A 23586-nucleotide genomic window follows, 5' to 3' on the forward strand; every position below is an offset into this window, starting at 1 on the left:
AAAAGATAGGTGGGAGGAGGAAAGCAGGGCAGAGGGAGAAGAGGAGTAGTGAGAGGTGAGTGGAGATGAAAGATATGCCTTCTGAGTAAAATGCAGCAGTTTGCATGAGTAAGCAACTGAGAATGTTCTACAGAAATTGGTCAACCTGCATCTAGTCTACACTCTTAGAAAAAAGGGTTCCAAAAGGGTTCTTCGGCCATCCCAATAGGATAACCCTTTTTGTTCCAGGTATAACTCTTTTTGGTTCCAGATAAAACACTTTTGGGTTCCATGTAGAACCCTCTGTGGAAATGGTTCTACATGGAGCTCAAAATGGTTCTACCTGGAACCCAAAAGGATTCTTCAAAGGGTTCTCTAATGGGGACAACCGAAGAACCCTCAACCCTTTTGAGTTCTAGATAGCACCTTTTCTTTCTTTCTAAGAGTGTATAAAGCATAGCCTACTGTCCACTCTTACTCACTTCTGCTTTCTGAGCATCACTGAGGGCAGTCTTTCATTGGAATGAGTTAGGTACATAACATCCCCCAAATCATAGAGAGATAGTGTGTCAACTGAAACAGTGTAAAAGTAATAGAAAAACAATACATAGGAAGGGCTACCATCTCCCCCCCCCACTGCCTCCTCCTCCCTCTCTCTCTCTGAGTTTTAAAGTCTCCTCCCTCTTCAGAGAATGGGAGTATGAGGGATTGCTTCAGTTGTCTTCAGAGAACATATACGCACATCTACCATTCTCTGTGTGCCCGTTTCTCTCACTCCATCTCCCAGTCTCTATCTCTCCTCCCTTCTCTGCCTACTTGACGGACCCACTGCTGACCTCCTCCACTGCTGCTCTCTGCCTGCCTGCCTGACCTGTCCTCAGGCTGAGTATAACCCTGAGCATCGTCAGGAAGAGGAGTTGGTTCAAAGAGGGAACATCTACACTGGTGAAAGGTCAGCATTTTGTTTTGCCACTTTTAAAGTTTTCTTGAAGCACCTAACAACTGCTTCAGAGAGAGAGTTGTTGTTAGTGTTGTCCAAGGGAATGGCCAGGTCTGTGTGGCACTTGTGTTGTTTTATCTGTATGCCAGGGCTCCATACTGTTGATGTGGTCATGCATGAAAGGTCTCATCCTTTGTTCCGATTTTACACTATCTAAAGTAACATGCCCACATCATTTATATTCATTGAAATGCAAACAAAATCTTTGTATCAAAATGTGCAGTTTGTTCAGAGTGTTGCCAACTGGCATTTTCAATCAAACAATTGATTGACAAATGATGCCTTTCCAATGAGAACATACAGAGGTGTAAGGTGCTTTCTGTTAAGTGTCTTTAATGCATGAGGGGGCATCTCTTTAATGCATGAAGGCACAAACACATTTCCTCTAAGGGTAATGTTTTTTTTTAAGAAAGCGCAATTGATAGTTTTTGTTATTCCATTTTTCAGGTGTGCATGAGTTTTTTCGTATGAATAAATATCCTCCATGATAGACTGATGAGTTGCCATGGTGTATTATGGATGCAGATCTGCACCTGCAGGGTTCAATGCTTCCTGTGTTCAGGGTCTTTGACGCTTGTCATGGATGGATTCATAATGGAAAAAAATGCTGGCTTTTATGTTGGGACTAAAATTACTTGCTCTCTTCTCAAGGTTGTGTGACTATTTTATCATGAAAATATCCATTTATGTACGTTGTTTGTTATTTTGACTACACACCATATGGTCAAGATTTGCTATAAGAAAAAGAAGCTATCCTTTTTTCTCTTATCAACTGCATTGCAATGTCAATGTGAACATCTGCATGTGCCATTTCAACTGCACGTGTATTGTCATGTGCCATTTCAACTGCACGTGTATTGTCATGTGTCATTTCAACTGCACGTGTATTGTCATGTGCCATTTCAACTGCACGTGTATTGTCATGTGCCATTTCAACTGCACGTGTATTGTCATGTGTCATTTCATCTCTTCTCCACTAGCTATCACCAAGGTAAGGGCCGGTCCGACCCATTGGTTCAGGTTCTCTGGGTGTCTAAGAGGTGTGTGAGACACCCCTAGTCCTGTCTGCAGTCATGACCAGTAATGAGGACACTCTCCCGGCTTCGGATTCCCACACTAGGATGCAGCGGATCCGGGAGGGCATCCACATAAGGACCATGAAGGCCAAACGGAAAGTGGAGGACATCTCTAAAGAAGATGTCCAGGCCTTCTTCAAGAAGCACGCCTTCGTGCTCTTTACTGTAGCAGCCGTCGTTGTAGGTGAGTGAACCCCCCCCCCTCCCCTCCCGCAATGCCACACACCCCTCCACTCACACACATAGGCCTACATACACAGTACACACAAACAGGCCTACATACTCACCCACACACTTTGAAACCCATGCTCTCCTATTGTAATCCAAAATCCTATAGGGAGGACTCACCTACATACCTCATTCTAGATGTGATTGAGAGACACAGAGCCTCTCATTGTCCTCTGCTCTACATGCAGTTTCATGTTCATGTTTCAAGCACACTAATCAGCTCTTCTGATTCTCCAGGTATAATCCTAGGCTTTGCACTGCGTCCCTATAAGATGACCTACCGAGAGGTGAAGTACTTCTCTTTCCCTGGAGAGCTGTTGATGAGGATGCTGCAGATGCTGGTGCTTCCCCTGCTGGTATCCAGTCTAATCACAGGTACACCAAGTCACTATACGGATGCCCTGCGCCAGAGGCAAGTTTAGATGTTTTGAACATGCAGATGAGGGGTGGATTTAGTGGTGTTTGAAATACAGGTGTGGAGGCCCAAGGGAAAAGGGGGAATGCCAAAGGGGCTTGAGGCACAAGCACAGGTACTGTAACTTGTGCTTAATCCGTGTTAAATCTATTATTCTCCAGATTCCCGTTGGTCTCTAGGTTCTGGCATGGAGACAGTCACTTCATTGTACTCCTTTGCTATTAAAATGTGGTGCAGAGAATGAGGGAGGAGGGATGGAGGGATGGAGGGAGTGGTGCTAGCTTCAGTAGAAAAGACACCCACTGCCTGTGGGTCTGAGAGGGTAGCTTTGGGATGGGCACCCCCTTGCACCTCTTCCTCCTGCTTCGCTTCACATGGATAAAAGCACACAATGTGCCCCACTTTCTCCACAGCTGTATTGTTTTGTGGCATTCCATGACCACCTAGCACCACAATACTGTAAGTGGTTTGGAGGATGGTGGGGTAAGAGGTTACATCCCAGAAAAGAGGCCCACTGCCCGGGTACACAAGCGGACATCTCCCTGAGTCCTCCACAAGGTTAGGATCCATATGACCTAGCTTGGTATGATGTGCAGTATAAATGACATCACTATGCTAATGCTGAGGGATTTACTGTGACCTTGAAACTAGACCTGCAGCAGCAATCTCTAGTCATTTCTCAAAGTAAGATTGAGCTGATCTGTACTGTATCTAATTTTAAACTTACCTCTTTTTAAACTAACCTCCTTTTAAACTAACCTAATTTGTGAATGTTCACACTCACTTGAAAGAAGCTGTGAATGTTTACTAAGTATACTTTCTCTGATACCACTTTAAACACCCTAAAAAAACGTTTATTGTGGAGTGAAAGGCAGAAAAGGAGAAGTATGCGTGGGGTAATTTTTAAAAAATGTTTCCCTCTTTGTAGTAACCCCTGAAAAGAACCCACATGAGTCATTTCTTTAGTCCTGTGAAATTGGTCACACAGGCTTGTTTGCAGTTTCCATGGCGATGTGGAGATGCAAAGTCGTTATGGGGGCATGGCAAGTGGACAAGTTTCTGAGGACTGAGGGCAGAGACAGAAAAAAAGAGAAAGGGAGAAACAGGGAGAGATAGAGAAAGAAAGAGAGAGAGGGAAAGAAAGGCAGAAAGAAAGAAAGGCAGAAAGAAAGAAAGAAAGAAAGAAAGAAAGAAAGAAAGAAAGAAAGAAAGAAAGAAAGAAAGAAAGAAAGAAAGAAAGAAAGAAAGAAAGAAAGAAAGAAAGAAAGAAAGAAAGAAAGAAAGAAAGAAAGAAAGGCACAGAGCAGAGAGAGACACAGAAAGGAGCAGAGGCACAGGGCAGCAGAGGGGTGATTGTGGGAGAGGGAGGCGGAAGGAAGGAGATTGAGAGCTGAACGAGGGTTAAATGGAGGGTGAGGGGGTTTAGTCTAATGGCAGTGCCCCTAACAGGATTAAAGCACAGACATCTCGCTTACACAAAAAATGCTTACTCCATCAGCCCACTGAATGGGGATAACACACCAGAACAGACCCTGACACCTTGGAAAATCCAAAGCAAACTTTATTGCAACGCTTTGTCAGGTTGAGGTCTTTCTCTATAATGGCTCGTTGTTTGGCTCTCTTACCCTTGGTCTTTTTGTAAGATTTAGACAGAGAGATGTCAGTAGGCAGAAGCAAACCATAATCGTTATCTAATTTCAGATGGAGAACGTCAGTATTTTTGCTCGCCTGTTTGTTTTGCTACTACCCTGGTTTGCAATCGCACTATGACTTCTGTCAGATGACTGTCAGGCAGCCCATTAATCTGGACACCCGTTGACTCTTTGTATTAGGCTGCATTCTCCAGCAGGTCAGATAATCTCTTGTCTACAATAATGAGAGATGGGGAGGAGGAGAGTGACTGCCAGGGCAGTAGACTAGTTCACACTGAGGTAATGTACTAGTCTCTTGATGTTCCATCTGATAGTCCCAGTTCACTGAGTTCAACCTCATTTTCACCCATTGTCTGATGATGAGATATCTGAGAACCCTGCTGTTCCAATACCAGCCAACAATTGCCTACGTTACGGCATAGACACTTCTCTACAATTCTGTGGCCCCTCAGTTCTCACAGTGTACCTGTCTCTGCCTCAGGGCATTGGGTTTTCCTTGACTAGAGCAAGGACTCACCCTTCTGTCCCTCAGGCTCCAACACCATCCAACACATCAGCATAGCTTCAGGAGCTAGCCAGAATGCAGGCTAATATGGCTACAGGCAATTGCTATTTCAAGTGTTTTCATGCCACTGCTATGAAGAAATGTTAGAAATGTTGCACAATGGGATAATACTGTTCTTCTAAACAACATCTCCTCTGTCTCTCCTAACCAGGCATGGCAGCGCTGGACAGTAAGGCTTCAGGAAAGATGGGTATGCGAGCTGTGGTGTATTACATGACCACCACCATTATCGCTGTCATCATAGGCATCATTGTGGTGCTCATGATCCACCCTGGGAAAGGATCTAAGGATGAGTTCATGAAACAGTCGAAGATAGAGGACATCAGCCCTGCCGACGCCTTCTTGGATCTCATCAGGTAGCTAGCTGCATACTACTGTAGGAGGAGGGTCAGGGGTTTGGTGGAGGAAATATGAACTGTTTTTGTGCCATTGTACCCCTGTGTTCATTTGATTGTGATGATCATGCTCTTTCATTTCAGAAACATGTTTCCACCAAACATGGTCCAGGCCTGCACACAGCAGGTAAAGCATCTAATGACTTTGTTAATACAAACGTAAGCTACGAATGTAACTATGGTTCTACGAATACCTTGAAGACTGTCAGTACGGTTGAAATTATGGATTATATCTCTCGCGCTCCGCACAGGTCGAGTAATAATAACAAAATCACGCCGGTGACGTGACAGCGTGGTAGGACGCGCCCCGCAGTTCATATAAAATCGGAGAATCTTCTTGCCCAAAGATTCGGAGTGACAGGAAAGTACTGACGGTCTTCCAGGTACAGTGCGTTGCAAAAGTATTCATCCCCCTTGGCGTTTTTCCTATTTTGTTGCATTACAACCTGTAATTTAAATTGATTTTTTTTGGATTTCATGTAATGGACATACACAAAATAGTCCAAATTGGTGAAGTGAAATGAAAAAAATTACTTGTTTCAAAGAATTCTAAAAAATAAATAGCGGAAAATTGGTGCGTACATATGTATTCACCCCCTTTGCTATGAAGCCCCTAAATAAGATATTGTGCAACCAATTACCTTCAGAAGTCACATACAGTGAGGGAAAAAAGTATTTGATCCCCTGCTGATTTTGTACGTTTGCCCACTGACAAAGAAATGATCAGTCTATAATTTTAATGGTAGGTTTATTTGAACAGTGAGAGACAGAATAACAACAAAACAATCCAGAAAAACACATGTCAAAAATGTTATAAATTGATTTGCATTTTAATGAGGGAAATAAGTATTTGACCCCTCTGCAAAACATGACTTAGTACTTGGTGGCAAAACCCTTGTTGGCAATCACAGAGGTCAGACGTTTCTTGTAGTTGGCCACCAGGTTTGCACACATCTCAGGAGGGATTTTGTCCCACTCCTCTTTGCAGATCTTCTCCAAGTCATTAAGGTTTCGAGGCTGACGTTTGGCAACTCGAACCTTCAGCTCCACAGATTTTCTATGGGATTAAGGTCTGGAGACTGGCTAGGCCACTCCAGGACCTTCATGTGCTTCTTCTTGAGTCACTCCTTTGTTGCCTTGGCCGTGTGTTCTGGGTCATTGTCATGCTGGAATACCCATCCACGACCCATTTTCAATGCCCTGGCTGAGGGGAGGAGGTTCTCACCCAAGATTTGACGGTACATGGCCCCGTCCATCGTCCCTTTGATGCGGTGAAGTTGTCCTGTCCCCTTAGCAGAAAAACACCCCCAAAGCATAATGTTTCCACCTCCATGTTTGACGGTGGGGATGGTGTTCTTGGGGTCATAGGCAGCATTCCTCCTCCTCCAAACACGGCGAGTTGAGTTGATGCCAAAGAGCTCGATTTTGGTCTCATCTGACCACAACACTTTCACCCAGTTCTCCTCTTAATCATTCAGATGTTCATTGGCAAACTTCAGACGGGCATGTACAGTGGGGAGAACAAGTATTTGATACACTGCCGATTTTGCAGGTTTTCCTACTTACAAAGCATGTAGAGGTCTGTAATATTTATCATAGGTACACTTCAACTGTGAGAGACGGAATCTAAAGCAAAAATCCAGAAAATCACATTGTATGATTTTTAAGTAATTAATTTAAATTTTATTGCATGACATAAGTATTTGATCACCTACCAACCAGTAAGAATTCCAGCTCTCACAGACCTGTTAGTTTTTCTTTAAGAAGCCCTCCTGTTCTCCACTCATTACCTGTATTAACTGCACCTGTTTGAACTCGTTACCTGTATAAAAGACACCTGTCCACACACTCAATCAAACAGACTCCAACCTATCCACAATGGCCAAGACCAGAGAGCTGTGTAAGGACATCAGGGATAAAATTGTAGACCTGCACAAGGTTGGGATGGGCTACAGGACAATAGGCAAGCAGCTTGGTGAGAAGGCATCAACTGTTGGCGCAATTATTAGAAAATGTTCAAGATGATGGTCAATCACCCTTGGTCTGGGGTCCATGCAAGATCTCACCTCGTGGGGCATCAATGATCATGAGGAAGGTGAGGGATCAGCCCAGAACTACACGGCAGGACCTGGTCAATGACCTGAAGAGAGCTGGGACCACAGTCTCAAAGAAAACCATTAGTAACACACTACGCCGTCATGGATTAAAATCCTGCAGCGCACGCAAGGTCCCCCTGCTCAAGCCAGCGCATGTCCAGGCCCGTCTGAAGTTTGCCAATGACCATCTGGATGATCCAGAGGAGGAATGGGAGAAGGTCATGTGGTCTGATGAGACAAAAATAGAGCTTTTTGGTCTAAACTCCACTCGCCGTGTTTGGAGGAAGAAGAAGGATGAGTACAACCCCAAGAACACCATCCCAACCGTGAAGCATGGAAGTGGAAACATCATTCTTTGGGGATGCTTTTCTGCAAAGGGGACAGGATGACTGCACCGTATTGAGGGGAGGATGGATGGGGCCATGTATCGCGAGATCTTGGCCAACAACCTCCTTCCCTCAGTAAGAGCATTGAAGATGGGTCGTGGCTGGGTCTTCCAGCATGACAACGACCTGAAACACACAGCCAGGGCAACTAAGGAGTGGCTCCGTAAGAAGCATCTCAAGGTCCTGGATTGGCCTAGCCAGTCTCCAGACCTGAACCCAATAGAAAATCTTTGGAGGGAGCTGATAGTCCGTATTGCCCAGCGACAGCCCCGAAACCTGAAGGATCTGGAGAAGGTCTGTATGGAGGAGTGGGCCAAAATCCCAAATATTAAGTTCTGCTTTTCTGATGTATCAAATACTTATGTCATGCAATAAAATGCAAATTAATTACTTAAAAATCATACAATGTGATTTTCTGGATTTTTGTTTTAGATTCCGTCTCTCACAGTTGAAGTGTACCTATGATAAAAATTACAGACCTCTACATGCTTTGTAAGTAGGAAAACCTGCAAAATCGGCAGTGTATCAAATACTTGTTCTCCCCACTGTATATGTGCTTTCTTGAGCATGGGGACCTTGCGGGCGCTGCAGGATTTCAGTCCTTCACGGCGTAGTGTGTTACCAATTGTTTTCTTGGTGACTATGGTCCCAGCTGCCTTGAGATCATTGACAAGATCCTCCCGTGTAGTTCTGGGCTGATTCCTCACCGTTTTCATGATCATTGCAACTCCACGAGGTGAGATCTTGCATGGAGCCCCAGGCCGAGGGAGATTGACAGTTATTTTGTGTTTCTTCCATTTGCGAATAATCGCACCAACTGTTGTCACCTTCTCACCAAGCTGCTTGGCGATGGTCTTGTAGCCCATTCTAGCCTTGTTTAGGTCTACAATCTTGTCCCTGACATCCTTGGAGAGCTCTTTGGTCTTGGCCATGGTGGAGAGTTTGGAATCTGATTGATTGATTGCTTCTGTGGACAGGTGTCTTTTATACAGGTAACAAGCTGAGATTAGGAGCACTCCCTTTAAGAGTGTGGTCCTAATCTCAGCTCGTTACCTGTATAAAAGACACCTGGGAGCCAGAAATCTTTCTGATTGAGAGGGGGTCAAATACTTATTTCCCTCATTAAAATGCAAATCAATTTATAACATTTTTGACATGCGTTTTTCTGGATTTTTTGGTTGTTATTCTGTCTCTCACTGTTCAAAGAAACCTACCATTACAATTATAGACTGATCATTTCTTTGTCAGTGGGCAAACGTACAAAATCAGCAGGGGATCAAATACTTTTTTCCCTCACTGTAATTAGTTAAATAAAGTACACCTGTGTGCAATCTAAGTGTCACATGATCTTAGTATATATCCAACTGTTCTGAAAGGCCCCAGAGTCTGCAACACAACTAAGCAAGGGGTACCACCAAGCAAGCAAGCTGCACCATGAAGACCAAGGAGCTCTCCAAACAGGTCAGGGACCAAGTTGTGGAGAAGTACAGATGAGGGTTGGGTTATAAAATAATATCTGAAACTTTGAACATCCCACGGAGCACCATTAAATCCATTATTAAAAAATTGAAAGAATATGGCACCACAACAAACCTGCCAAGAGAGGGCCACCCACCAAAACTCACGGACCAGGCAAGGAGGGCATTAATCAGAGAGGCAACAAAGATACCAAATATAACCCTGAAGGAGCTGCAAAGCTCCACAGCAGAGATTGGAGTATCTGTCCATAGGACCACTTTAAGCCATACACTCCACAGAGCTGGGCTTTACGGAAGAGTGGCCAGAAAAAAAGCCATTGCTTAAAGAAAAAATAAGCAAACACGTTTGGTGTTCGCCAAAAGGCATGTGGGAGACTCCCCAAACATATGGAAGAAGGTACTCTGGTCAGATGAGACTAAAATTGAGCTTTTTGGCCATCAAGGAAAATCGCTATGTCTGGCGCAAACCCAACACCTCTCATTACCTCGGGAACACCATCCCCACAGTGAAGCATGGTGGTGGCAGCATCATGCTGTGGGATGTTTTTCATCGGCAGGGACTGGGAAACTGGTCAGAATTGAAGGAATGACGGATGGTGCTAAATACAGGGAAATCCTTGAGGGAAACCTGTTTCAGTATTCCAGAGATTTGAGACTGGGACGGAGGTTCACCTTCCAGCAGGACAATGACCCTAAGCATACTGCTAAAGCAACACTCGAGTGGCTTAAGGGGAAACATTTAAATGTCTTGGAATGGCCTAGTCAAAGCCCAGACCTTAATCCAATTGAGAATCTGTGGTATGACTTAAAGATTGCTGTACACCAGCGGAACCCATCCAACTTGAAGGAGCTGGAGCAGTTTTGCCTTGAAGAATGAGAAAAAATCCCAGTGGCTAGATGTGCCAAGCTTATAGAGACATACCCCAAGAGACTTGCAGCTGCAATTGCTGCAAAAGGTGGCTCTACAAAGTATTGACTTTGGGGAGGTGAATAGTTATGCACGCTCAAGTTTTCTGTTATTTTGTCTTATTTCTTGTTAGTTTCACCCCCCAAAATATTTTGCATCTTCAAAGTGGTAGGCATGTTGTGTCAATCAAATGATACAAACCCCCCAAAAATCCATTTTAATTCCAGGTTGTAAGGCAACAAAATAGGAAGAATGCCAAGGGGGGTGAATACTTTCGCAAGCCATTGTATTTGTAGAACCATAGTTACAATCGTAACTTCTGTTCTACTTCATACCTTTCAGACCGTCAGTTCGGTTGAAAGTATGGATGACTCATAACAAAAAGGTCGCGATTAATAGCACTATTAACCTCTGATTAATGCGCCAATGTCACTGGGAGAATGGCAGACCCCATAGTGTGGCAGGATAAGACGTTGTCCTTGTAAAATCTTAAGAATGTGCAGGGCGACGACCAGGTAGCAGCAGCACATATCTCATTCAGGGGGACGCATTTCAGCGGAGCCCAGGATGTGGTGACACTTCTGGTAGAGTGACATATCGCACCCTCTGGAACAGGCAGCCTACACCCTTGTAGGCCTGAGCGATGACATCCACAACCTAGTGTGAAAGTCTCTGCTTGGACAATGCAAGGCCTTTTGACTTCCCACCGAAGCACAGGAACAGCTGGTCTGACTTCCTGTAGTGCTCTGAGGCTTGCATATAGAGTTTTGTGGGCTTTCCCTCTCTTGGTGGCCCCGGGTGGGTCCTGGTGAACAACGCCGGACGCTGGTAAATTATCTGTGAAAACCAGGCCCTCAACTCTGGCTAGCCGCGCTTCCCTCACCTTCACAGGCAGGATGGAGCAGTTAATGCAGGGGTCAGAGAGGGCCTCTCGCAGGTGGCCAATGCTTAGGCAGGCGGGGCACAGGTCATGACCATCTTCCACTTGTAGTTCAGCTTCAAATGAGGAGCAGCCAGTGTCTCAGCTAAGAATGTGAAGAAAAAATAAATAAATAAATATTCTCATGCAAATATACTAATTAATCAAATTAACTAATATAATAGTAACCGGAGACTGTATTACAGAGCAGCTACCACAATACACAGTAAAGGTAGAGGGCTGCAATAATCTGCCAGAGACTAGCTACAACCTCAGGGCTGGAGCAGGAGAGATACCATGTTTAAACGTAGGATTATTTATGAGAAACATGCACGAATGGCCGTCGTTTGGTAAGCCAAGATGACGACACACAGTGGCTGCTAGGTGGAGTTGGTAAGCTAGCTAGCTTGTAGCGTGCTAGTAATACCACTGGAGAGGGATGCCTGGGGAGGCAGTCCGAATCTCATGTCGTATAGCTGGCTAGGCTAACAATCTTCCTAGACAGCGTGCACGCTATGAGACGTGGTTATCTAGGGAAAGTGACCCGTTCGAGTTTTAAATAGTCGAAGGACGACTAGTGCCCAGTGGCCTCGATAACGAGCACGGCAGTGGAGGATATCTTGACAAGTTTAGCACCGGAGTACAGTAGCCAACACACACACACTAGCTGGTGGGCCATTAATGTCAGCACAAGACAAGGAAGCCCGATATCCACCGATATAAAAGGGATAGGTAGGAGAGAGCTGTCACACAGCCTTGGAGGGTGAATTTCGCACTTGACCCACAGGTCACAGGCTGTTGATGACATACTGTCAGTACACACAACTGACACAGAGTTTAGCTTACCCTACCGCAGCGGTTCCCAAACTAAGGGTCGCGACCCCATGTGGGGTCGCCTGATATGAAAATGGGATAGCGGGAGAATTTCCAAAATCCTGATTTAAAAAAGAATAATAATGATAATAATAATTATATATATATATATATATATATATATATATTATAATATCGTCTTTGTATCTCAAAATCATTGTAATGGGATTAACCTTAAAAATCTAAATGAAAATTATTCAAATCTAAAAGAGAAAATTCAACCAAAATGTTGTTCTCTATACATGTCGGGGGATGCTATTCACGAGAACCTATTGTTCTGTCTCACGATTCCCGAGCATGAAACGGCACATGGGATGTTCAGTGTGCTGCGTGGCTATATTGACGAAAAACTGATTCCATGCATTTTGCACAGATGGGGCTCCATCTATGGCGGGCAGGCCTCTGCTTCTAGTTATGAATGTGTCTCCCTCTGCCATATGCACGCATTGTATGATACACCGAGAGCAATTGGCGGCAAAAGAGCTGAGCACAGAACTCTGAGATACAGTGGGGAAAAAAAGTATTTAGTCAGCCACCAATTGTGCAAGTTCTCCCACTTAAAAAAATTAGAGAGGCCTGTAATTTTCATCATAGGTACACGTCAACTATGACAGACAAATTGAGGAAAAAAAATCCAGACAATCACATTGTAGGATTTTTAATGAATTTATTTGCAAATTATGGTGGAAAATAAGTATTTGGTCACCTACAAACAAGCAAGATTTCTGGCTCTCACAGACCTGTAACTTCTTCTTTAAGAGGCTCCTCTGTCCTCCACTCGTTACCTGTATTAATGGCACCTGTTTGAACTTGTTATCAGTATAAAAGACACCTGTCCACAACCTCAAACAGTCACACTCCAAACTCCACTATGGCCAAGACCAAAGAGCTGTCAAAGGACACCAGAAACAAAATTGTAGACCTGCACCAGTCTGGGAAGACTGAATCTGCAATAGGTAAGCAGTTTGGTTTGAAGAAATCAACTGTGGGAGCAATTATTAGGAAATGGAAGACATACAAGACCACTGATAATCTCCCTCGATCTGGGGCTCCACGCAAGATCTCACCCCGTGGGGTCAAAATGATCACAAGAACGGTGAGCAAAAATCCCAGAACCACACGGGGGGACCTAGTGAATGACCTGCAGAGAGCTGGGATCAAAGTAACAAAGCCTACCATCAGTAACACACTACGCCGCCAGGGACTCAAATCCTGCAGTGCCAGACGTGTCCCCCTGCTTAAGCCAGTACATGTCCAGGCCCGTCTGAAGTTTGCTAGAGTGCATTTGGATGATCCAGAAGAGGATTGGGAGAATGTCATATGGTCAGATGAAACCAAAATAGAACTTTTTGGTAAAAACTCAACTCGTCGTGTTTGGAGGACAAAGAATGCTGAGTTGCATCCAAAGAACACCATACCTACTGTGAAGCATGGGGGTGGAAACATCATGCTTTGGGGCTGTTTTTTCTGCAAAGGGACCAGGACGACTGATCCGTGTAAAGGAAAGAATGAATGGGGCCATGTATCGTGAGATTTTGAGTGAAAACCTCCTTCCATCAGCAAGGGCATTGAAGATAAAACGTGGCTGGGTCTTTCAGCATGACAATGATCCCAAACACACTGCCCGGGCAACGAAGGAGTGGCTTCGTAAGAAGCATTTCAAGGTCCTGGAGTGGCCTAGCCAGTCTCCAGATCTCAACCCCATAGAAAATCTTTGGAAGGAGTTGAAAGTCTGTGTTGCCCAGCGACAGCCCCAAAACATCACTGCTCTAGAGATCTGCATGGAGGAATGGGCCAAAATACCAGCAACAGTGTGTGAAAACCTTGTGAAGACTTACAGAAAACGTTTGACCTGTGTCATTGCCAACAAAGGGTATATAACAAAGTATTGAGAAACTTTTGTTATTGACCAGATACTTATTTTCCACCATAATTTGCAAATAAATTCATATAAAATCCTACAATGTGATTTTCTGGAAAAAAAATTCTCATTTTGTCTGTCATAGTTGACGTGTACATATGATGAAAATTACAGGCCTCTCTCATCTTTTTAAGTGGGAGAACTTGCACAATTGGTGGCTGACTAAATACTTTTTTTCCCCACTGTATACTGCAGCAGGTAACTTCAATTGTAAACTTTGTCAAACCACATCCACTGCGTGCACGCCTGTTCACAAAACTATGTGGAGGCATGACAATGTTCTATTTCATACCGAGGCTTGGTGGTTATTGAGTGTTCAAACGATTTTTCACATTGAACACAAGCATGCAGGGGAAATACAAAAACATTCTACAGATGAGTGACCGAATAAGTGGATTCAGAGGAAAGAAATGTAAGTGTCCTACACGAGTGATGACTGCTCACCTCCAACGCTTGGAAGAGCACTTTGGGACCTACTTCCCAATCCGTTTTACTGTGATCCTGGCTCAGTTGACATGCCGGTAAGTGAAATCGAACAACTAATCGAGCTGTCATGTGACCGAATGCATTCACAGGTCACTACGGAGGAGTTTTGGTTCCTGACTCAAAGGGAATACCCTGCCGTCTCCCTCTGAACATTAATGCCACATTCAAAACAACTGGGAACTCGGAAGTGGGAACTCGGAAATCTCAGACTTCAGTGCATTCAAGACAACTAGGAACTCGGGGAAAAAATGAGTTCAGACTGGGAAAAACTGTTTTGAACGGTCATCCAACTTGGAATTCCAACTAGGGAACTCTGGCCTCTTTCTAGAGCTCCGACTTTCCGACCTAAAGATCACTGACGTTATGATTTTACCTCGTATTTTTCTGAGATCCAAGTTGTCTTGAAAGCACCATAAAAATCATGGTACCCTTCACCAGCTCATATCTGTGTGAAGCTGGATTCAGTGCTCTCGTCTGCATTAAAACCAAATATTGATCCAGGTTGGATGTGACAGCAGAGATGAGGTGCGCACTGTCGACCACGCCCCCTGATTTTGAGAAGCTCTGACGCAACATGCATTAAGCACACCCATTTCATTAGTGGTGGTGAGACAAGAGACATTATGTCAGACTAATTTGGAATTGACTGTCATAGCCCCACATTAAAAGTACAGTTGAAGTTGGAAGTTTACACAGTTAGGTTGGAGTCATTAAAACTCGTTTTCAAACCACTCCACAAATTTCTTGTTAACAAACTATAGTTTTGGCAAGTCGGTTAGGACATCTACTTTGTGCATGACACAAGTAATTTTTCCAAAAATTGTTAACAGACAGATTATTTCACTTATAATTCACTGTATCACAATTCCAGTGGGTCAGAAGTTTACATACACTAAGTTGACTGTGTCTTTAAACAGCTTGGAAAATTCCAGAAAATGATGTCATGGCTTTAGAAGCTTCTGATAGGCTAATTGACATCATTTGAGTCAATTGGAGGTGTACCTGTAGAGGTATTTCAAGGCCTACCTTCAAACTCAGTGCCTCTTTGCTTGACATCATGAGAAAATCAAAATAAATCAGCCAAGACCTCAGAAAAAAAGTTTGGTTCATCCTTGGGAGAAATTTCCAAACGCCTGAAAGTACCACGTTCATCTGTACAAACAATAGTATGCAAGTATAAACACCATGGGACCACGCAGCCATCATACTGCTCAGAAAGGAGACGCGTTCTGTCTCCTAGAGATGAATGTACTTTGGTGCGAAAAGTGTAAATCAATCCCAGAACAACAAGGACCTTGTGAAGATGCTGGAGGAAACAGGTACAAAAGTATCTCTATCCACAGTAAAACGAGTCCTATATCGACATAACCTGAAAGGCCGCTCAGCAAGGAAGAAGCCACTGCTCCAAAACCGCCATAAAAAAGACAGACTATGTTTTGCAACTGCACATGGGGACAAAGATCTTACTTTTTGGAGAAATGTCCTCTGGTCTGATGAAACAAAAATTTAACTGTTTGGCCATAATGACCATCGTTATGTTTGGAGGAAAAAGGGGGTAGCTTGCAAGCCGAAGAATACCATCCCAACCGTGAAGCACGGGGTGGCAGCATCATGCTGTGGGGGTGCTTTGCTGCAGGAGGGACTGGTGCACTTCACAAAATAGATGGCATCATGAGGAAGGAAAATTATGTGGATATATTGAAGCAACATCTCAAGACATCAGTCAGGAAGTTAAAGCTTGGTTGCAAATGGGTCTTCCAAATGGACAATGACCCCATGCATACTTCCAAAGTTGTGGCAAAATGGCTTAAGGACAACAAAGTCAAGGTATTGGAGTGGCCCTGACCTCAATCCTATAGAAAAGTTGTGGGCAGAACTGAAAAAGCGTGTGCGAGCAAGGAGGCCTACAAACCTGACTCAGTTACACCAGCTCTGTCAGGAGGAATGGGCCAAAATTCACCCAACTTATTGTGGGAAGCTTGTGGAAGGCTACCCAAAACGTTTGACCCAAGTTAAACAATTTGAAGGCAATGCTACCAAATACTAATTGAGTGTATGTAAACTTCTGACCCACTGGGAATGTGGTGAAAGAAATAAAAGCTGAAATAAATCACTCTCTACTATTATTCTGACATTTCACATTCTTAAAATAAAGTGGTGATCCTAACTGACCTAAGACAGGGAATTTTTACTAGGATTAAATGTCAGGAATTGTGAAAAACAGAGTTTAAATGTATTTGGCTAAGGTGTATGTAAACTTCCGACTTCAACTGTATGTGATGGTGAGTTGAGAAGACAATCGGAAATACTGTTAGAATGTTTTTCAATTGACTGCCATAGCTCCAAATAAAAAAGTTAACATTGGCTGTTAATTACATTTTTTTCACATAGTTGGGCTAGCGAGAATTTGCAGATATCAAAATGGGGTCTTTGGCCAAAAAAGTTTGGGAACCGCTGCCCTACTGGGACCTGGGAAGATGCAATTAGAAAAATGGGAGCAGCAGAGCAGTCAACTTGCGCAATACGTTTGAACATCTTGGAGACAAATCTGTCCTTAATGACCATGTACTGTTATAATCTCCACCCGGCACAGCCAGAAGGGGACTGGCCACCCCTCAGAGCCTGGTTCCTCTCTAGGTTTCTGCCTTTCTAGCGAGTTTTTCCTAGCCACCGTGCTTCTATATCTGCATTGTTTGCTGTTTGGGGTTTTAGGCTGGGTTTCTGTATAGCACTTTGTGACATCTGCTGATGTAAAAAGGGCTTTATAAATAAATGTGATTGATTGATTGATATAGATAAGATAACTTTGTGAGAAGAAATAAGAGACAGTGCGTGGTCTGATGTATGGTTTTATATGAACCGCGGGCACGTCTTCTCACACTGTGCGGGCACGTCTTCTTCACTCATACTTTCAACTGTACTGACAGTCTGAAAGGTATAAAGTAGAACAGGTTTCGTCATTCAATAAGCAGATAGGGAAAATGGGCTGGCTTACCTCCTAAGTAAACATTTGCCACAGGAAATGATTGCATTGAAATAATGACGATAATGAAAAATGATATATTTTACGAAATACGTTTTGTAAATGGATACATTATTGACATTTCCAGAGGAAGCTTGCAGGTTTTAGAATTTTTGAGCAAAGATAAATCATTACCATAAGAGACATAGAAACCCAGGACTGAGGGGGACTTTTACTTACACTGGAAGAAAAATTCTGACCACTAAGAACAAATGACAAAATCTGCTGCCATGTGTAAATAAAACATTATTACCAGACGCAGAGAAGAAAGAACCAACTTCCATTATTAATCTGAATGTTTTGGAGATGTTGCGGCATGGTTGATGGACACAGTGGGGTTTGAACTGCAATGAAGCATTGACAGTGTTGCAATAGTAGCAGTGGCGTACCGCAGTTTCGCGGGGCCCCCGCAAGGTCTGAGCAAGCCCCGCCAACCCCACATATTTTTTTATTATTTATTTTGGAGAAAACAGCTAACTTCCTACAATTCTACACATTTTGCCATGGAGCAAAGAGAAAAATGTGCAGTTTTATAGCTAATCATTGCCATGGAGCAGATAGAAAAATGTGCAGTTTGATAGCTAATCTAATGCTATTCTACACATTTTGCAATGAGGCTGAGAGAATTGTGCATTTTTAAAACTAATTTCCTACTATTCTACAAATTTTCTCATGAGGCTGAGAGATTTTTTTTTCTTCAGTTTTACAGCTAATTTCCTGTCATTCAAAACATTTCCATGGCTTTTTTGGGGGGGGCAGACCATGTCCATGGGGAGCTAAACACTTTGTGGTCTGGACCCTCTCCCCATACAGGTTCGTCAGAGAGCCAGCTGGACCTTACAGAATACTGCTCCAGCCATACAGAGGCTCATTGATTAATTCATAAGGCTGAGATGAGTGGAGCAGGTGCCTTTAGACTTTTTGCTCTCTTGTCTATCAAAAGGGCACAAGTCTGACAACAATCCCTAGATACCTTATCTATGTTCAGTAGATGCACATCAAAATCCCGCTTGAAGACTGGAGCACAGGCCAAAATGAAGAGGCTGAGTTATTATTCAGTAACATTACATTAAAAAATACTATTTCAGTACCACTTTCACTAAAGGAAATGACATGCTATCATCACTTTAACAAGACAATGATAACCCATCAATCACGTAACCGGCTCTTTCCCTCCAGTTCAAAACCAAATACGGGAAGCGAATCGTCCATGTAACGGTGACAGTGAACGACTCTGTCTTCAACCTGACCAACCTGACTGAGCAGATTACCCGGGAGGAGGTGATCCCCATCCCGGGCACGGTGAACGGGGTCAATGCCCTGGGGCTGGTGGTCTTCTCCATGTGCTTTGGCCTCATCATCGGCAACATGAAGGAGCAGGGCCAGCCCCTCAGGGATTTCTTCGACAGCCTCAATGAGGCTATCATGAGACTGGTGGCAATTATCATGTGGTGAGTAGTTGGTGTGTGCATGGGTGTTTATAAGGATGGTGTGTGTGTGTGTGTGTGTGTTATGATGATGGTCCAATAATCACATTCATTAGGTGAGTGTGTGTGTTTATGCGAACCCCCTGCATTGCATGTGGTTCATGATTAGATCAGGCACAGAGAAATCTCCACATCTATGCTTTGGAATGCTAAGTCTACCTATAGAGTCTCCTGCAGAGTTGGGAGTTACTATGTGTAGCTTTATTTAGCCTCTTGCCTGAGGTATTGCGGTGAATGATCTGGTAACTATGTACAGGCATGATCTGATATAGGTCTTTAGGGTTACTGAGATAATTGCAGGACCACAATCTCATAATTGGCCAACATAGAACCGCCTCAGGGCATGTAGCTTCCTGATGCTAAATGCTTCCACAGATGAATTACAAGGCTTTGTAACCAAACCAGTGACATGTTCACTCAATTAAATCCAAAATATTCCCAGTCAGATATTTGACAGATTTAAACCAAGTTTTGTTTATGAATAAAGGTAATTTCATTGCCTGTGCTTGCAGTCTCAGAATGCACTGATGGTTTCTCAAATGTCTGTCCGTGAGAGACTAAACATTTTACTATTCAGGCCTACAGTATTACATAGAAAAATAAGTCCCTTTTAACTATGTAACCATATCCTTCCCCGGCATAACCTCTTCTCCGTATTCTGCTCTACAGGTATGCCCCAATCGGTATCCTGTTCCTCATATCGGGGAAGATCGTGGAGATGGATGACATCACTGAGATGGGTGGTCAGCTGGCCATGTACACCATCACGGTGATCATAGGCCTGTCCATCCACGCTTTCATCATCCTCCCCGGCCTGTACTTCGCCATCACACGGCTGAACCCCTTCATCTTCATCATGGGGCTGGTGGAGGCTCTCATCACAGCCCTGGGAACCTCCTCCAGGTTGGTCCCCTTACATGAATCTCCTTCTGGCCTGCTCGGACTACCCCACCAGTAGCCTCGCCTGACTTGGCCCTGACTCATGATAAATCAAAGCCTATTAGTAGGGTCAGGAGTGTTTCCTGTTTAGATTGTGGTTAGGAAAAATTCTCGGCCCTGCCTATGAGACATCACCATCCCTGTTAGTAGAGTTACTAAAGTTGACCCCCTGGAGAATATGGTGAATAGATCTAATACAAAAGAAACTAAAACAACAACCACTCAAACACCATCCGTTTCTCTCTCCGTCTCTATCTCAGCTCAGCGACCCTTCCCATCACCTTCAAGTGTCTGGAGGTGAACAACAAGGTGGATAAGCGCATCACGCGGTTTGTGTTGCCAGTGGGCGCCACCATTAACATGGATGGAACAGCACTTTACGAGGCTCTGGCAGCCATCTTCATAGCCCAGGTTAACAACATCGACATGAACTTAGGTCAGATCATTACAATCAGGTAAGAATGAGTATCTAAGGTTAATAAGCTAAGGGTTATGTTTACAGAATCAAACGGTCTTGATATGTTTACAACTACATTACATGATTTGGGCCTCCTGTAGCTCAGTTGGTAGAGCATGGCGCTTGCAACGCCAGGATTGTGGGTTTGATTCCCACGGGGGGCCAGTATGAAAAATGTATGCACTCACTAACTGTAAGTCGCTCTGGATAAGAGAGTCTGCTAAATGACCAAAATGTAAATTTATCAAGATAAGAGTTTATAATATATCATTTGTGTTAAAAAACAGCATCACAGCCACTGCAGCAAGTATTGGAGCTGCTGGAATCCCACAGGCTGGACTGGTCACCATGGTGATTGTGTTGACCTCTGTCGGACTTCCCACTGATGACATCACCCTCATCATTGCAGTTGATTGGTTCCTGTGAGTAATTTTTTCAAATTTTCAGATTGAGAGGGGTTGCCTCATCTTAGCCATTGGTATATTGGCCATATACCACACACCCTCATGCCTTATTGCTTAATTTAAAAGGTTGAACATCCTTTTTTATCAACTACAACCCTAGTGACACACTTGTGCTATCCCTAGGGTCTTGCTCCACTTTTTTGAATTGCATATTTTTTGCAATGAGTTTTAACATAGAAACATAATTAGGTTGCCCAAATTAATAATTTCTATTAGAATTCCCTTCCCAGAAATTACACAGCTAATTGGGTAGTGAGAAAAAATCACTCTCCTTAAACTAGGAGGGATGGAATGTGCAGACAGAGTCAAAACTTCATTTAATGAAAACATGGATGTTTCTCACAGTGATTAGAAAACGAGATAGCCTATAGGGAGTGTTCTGACTACTCTTTAGCGGTAGATTGGAATTGTCTCTGCTGATAATGCTGTGGACTATTGCCCATCTGCATTCTTTCGACTATGAGAAATTTCAAGATAAACTAATCTTTCATCAACAGCAGGAAACAGGTGAAGGTTTTGAGCTGTTCCATATAACATGACCAAACGTCCAAGCGGACATAGGCTAAGGTTTTCTTTTCAAAAATGAATGTCCCGCCACTCCTCTCGACCTCTGTCTCTGACTCCTTCACCCTGGTTAAGCTTTTTCTTCTTACCTTATTCCTGGATTGTAGTGACCGGCTGCGTACCACAACCAACGTCTTGGGTGACTCCATTGGAGCAGGCATTGTGGAATTCCTATCTCGACAGGAGCTGCAGGCCAAGGATGTGGAGATGGGGAACATTGTGCTGGAGGAGAGGAAGAAACCATACCAGCTCATCTCTCAGGAAAACGACTACGAAAATGCCAAATGCCCGAACACTGAAAGCAAGATGTAGATCAACGCTCAATAGCGCACATGCTCGCACACGCACACACACACATGGAATGTTTTGGTTCATTTTTGTTTTCAATCTATGTCATATGTGTCCAGTTATTGTCACTCTACCATATTTCCTTTCCTTTGTTATTTTGTCATTCATAAAGTCACTTTTCTATTTACTATCCAACTCTTTTTAAAATGTTTCTTTCCCTGATGTGGCCCAATCAAATTGCTTACATCCGCAGCCTCTCTGCGAGATAGATAGGCTACCTGTTTTGTGGTTTGTCTGGCTATTTTTGTGTTGAGTTAAGTCATGGCCTAGAATGTGTATATGGTATAAGTAATGAGGAAAGTGATGAGGGTGTTGATGTCGGTAAGAATTTTGTAAAAAGATAGAAGGACAACGTTTGTTTGAATGAGCAAGCTTCATCCTTCACAAAATGCAACAGAGAACACATTTGTATATAACTGCCTTAATTTTGCTGGACCCCAGGAAGAGTAGCTGCTGCCTTGGCAGGCATCCATAATAAATAAATACAAATACATTTAATTTGCTATGACTAATGAAATGAGGCCCTATGAGCTGCTTCTGTGGAAAAACAACCAACTTCCTATCGTGGGTTAAATAAGCAGTAATTTAAATAAAAAATACACACCACTTTCTATTTGATTAACTTTTTTCATGCCTTCATTGGAGCCTTCAACTCCAATTTTTACTTTATTTTGATTGATACAATTTTTGAAGGTGGTGCTGTGATGCTGACAATATTGTTAAAACGAGATGTATCCAACAATCCCATTGTTATCACTATATATTCACTATTTTGTAGCCGGCCCTAAGACAAATTAGTCTCTGAAATATCCTTCACTATTTAGTATATCATTATTTTAACATAGTAGGTGTTTAATATTTGTAAGGCTTTGTAGAGTGATTGTATATAGATATATGTGTAAATTAATTATAGAATATGGATAGTTGTTTACTTGAATATGTCTTCTTTAATCTCAATGCGGAAAGATATTCGTTTTCAGGGCCTAAATGCCACTCCAATACCTTGGTTAGTGAAATCAAGGAACACAGTTTGTGATAATTACAGTATGTGTGAACTAACTCAAATGGATTTAGAAAATAAATGTTATTTTTTTCTTCTTTAAGTTTTGAGATATTATGGTTCACTTTCTGTAAAGGCAACATTTGTGGTGAAATCAATGAACTGGTAGATTTGTCTTTGGTGAATAACATTTTGAATAAAATGTAAAAAGGAATCAATGTTTGATTTTGGTGATTTGTTTTCCATGACACACATAGAGTAATAAACTGTTACATAACATGTGTTATATCAATTATAATTATGTAGGTATTAGCCTACACAGCACACAATGAAAAGTAATACATGTGCAATAAGACATGCCTTCAAATGTCTCAAAATGTCTCATATGACAACACAACCATAATAATGAATTAATATGCCTAGGTCTTTATTTTATTATCTGGTTATGATAAGGTAATAAAGATAGTTGTACTATTCATCTCATTATGGTACGAGCTACGAGTCACATTCTTCTAAATCAAGGGGTATATTTCATTAGTTTAAATTACTGGAAACGTACAGAATGTGGCTTTAAAAGGCAAATGTAATATATTGTTATGTATAATAATGTAATGATTTCATACACTGAATAATCTACAATTGTGTAGTTATGTGCGAAGATCTTTGATGGATGTAAGAAGACAAATATATTATTTATCTCAATGTGACTTCCTGGTTTAATATGAATTGCAATTGAATCGTTTGTGGACATTTGCTGCCATCTTGTGGTATGACTTGAGCAGCACTATATGCAAGCTGATAACAAAGATAAGAGTATCTACCGGCATGTGGGCTTTATCATCAGTATTTTATTAAAATGTTGACCCAACTCTGGTTGATACTATGGCTGACAAGCACCTGCAGAAGGTAAAATCAGGTAAAACCATCCA

General features: G+C 42.8%; 1 protein-coding gene across 2 annotated transcripts; it reads left to right on the plus strand.

Annotated features, from left to right (window-relative positions):
- Positions 1 to 693: 693 nt before the first annotated feature.
- Positions 694 to 22871, plus strand: LOC121573855 (excitatory amino acid transporter 1). Of its 2 annotated transcripts, none has more exons than XM_041886200.2 (10): positions 694 to 931; positions 1960 to 2239; positions 2521 to 2658; positions 5067 to 5271; positions 5395 to 5437; positions 18578 to 18849; positions 19555 to 19788; positions 20085 to 20279; positions 20569 to 20703; positions 21417 to 22871. In XM_041886200.2, exons 2-10 carry the CDS (start codon positions 2053 to 2055, stop codon positions 21619 to 21621), a joined length of 1614 nt encoding a protein of 537 aa, XP_041742134.1. In that variant the 5' UTR covers positions 694 to 931; positions 1960 to 2052; the 3' UTR covers positions 21622 to 22871. The 2 variants fall into 2 exon arrangements, with proteins under 2 accessions (XP_041742134.1, XP_041742135.1); XM_041886201.2 differs by having other exon boundaries at positions 2100 to 2239.
- Positions 22872 to 23586: the final 715 nt, after the last annotated feature.

This window comes from Coregonus clupeaformis, chromosome 9 (genome assembly GCF_020615455.1).
Source record: "Coregonus clupeaformis isolate EN_2021a chromosome 9, ASM2061545v1, whole genome shotgun sequence".
Lineage (NCBI taxonomy): Eukaryota > Metazoa > Chordata > Actinopteri > Salmoniformes > Salmonidae > Coregonus > Coregonus clupeaformis.

What these genes read in the sequence shown, in the direction of transcription:
- LOC121573855 (XM_041886200.2), top strand. Translation starts at nt 2,053, where the DNA reads ATGACCAGTAATGAGGACACTCTCCCGGCTTCGGATTCCCACACTAGG. An exon ending in TCCAGGCCTGCACACAGCAG is followed by an intron (nt 5,438 to 18,577) that starts GTAAAGCATCTA and finishes CTTTCCCTCCAG; the next exon opens with TTCAAAACCAAATACGGGAA. An exon ending in GGTCAGATCATTACAATCAG is followed by an intron (nt 20,280 to 20,568) that starts GTAAGAATGAGT and finishes GTTAAAAAACAG; the next exon opens with CATCACAGCCACTGCAGCAA.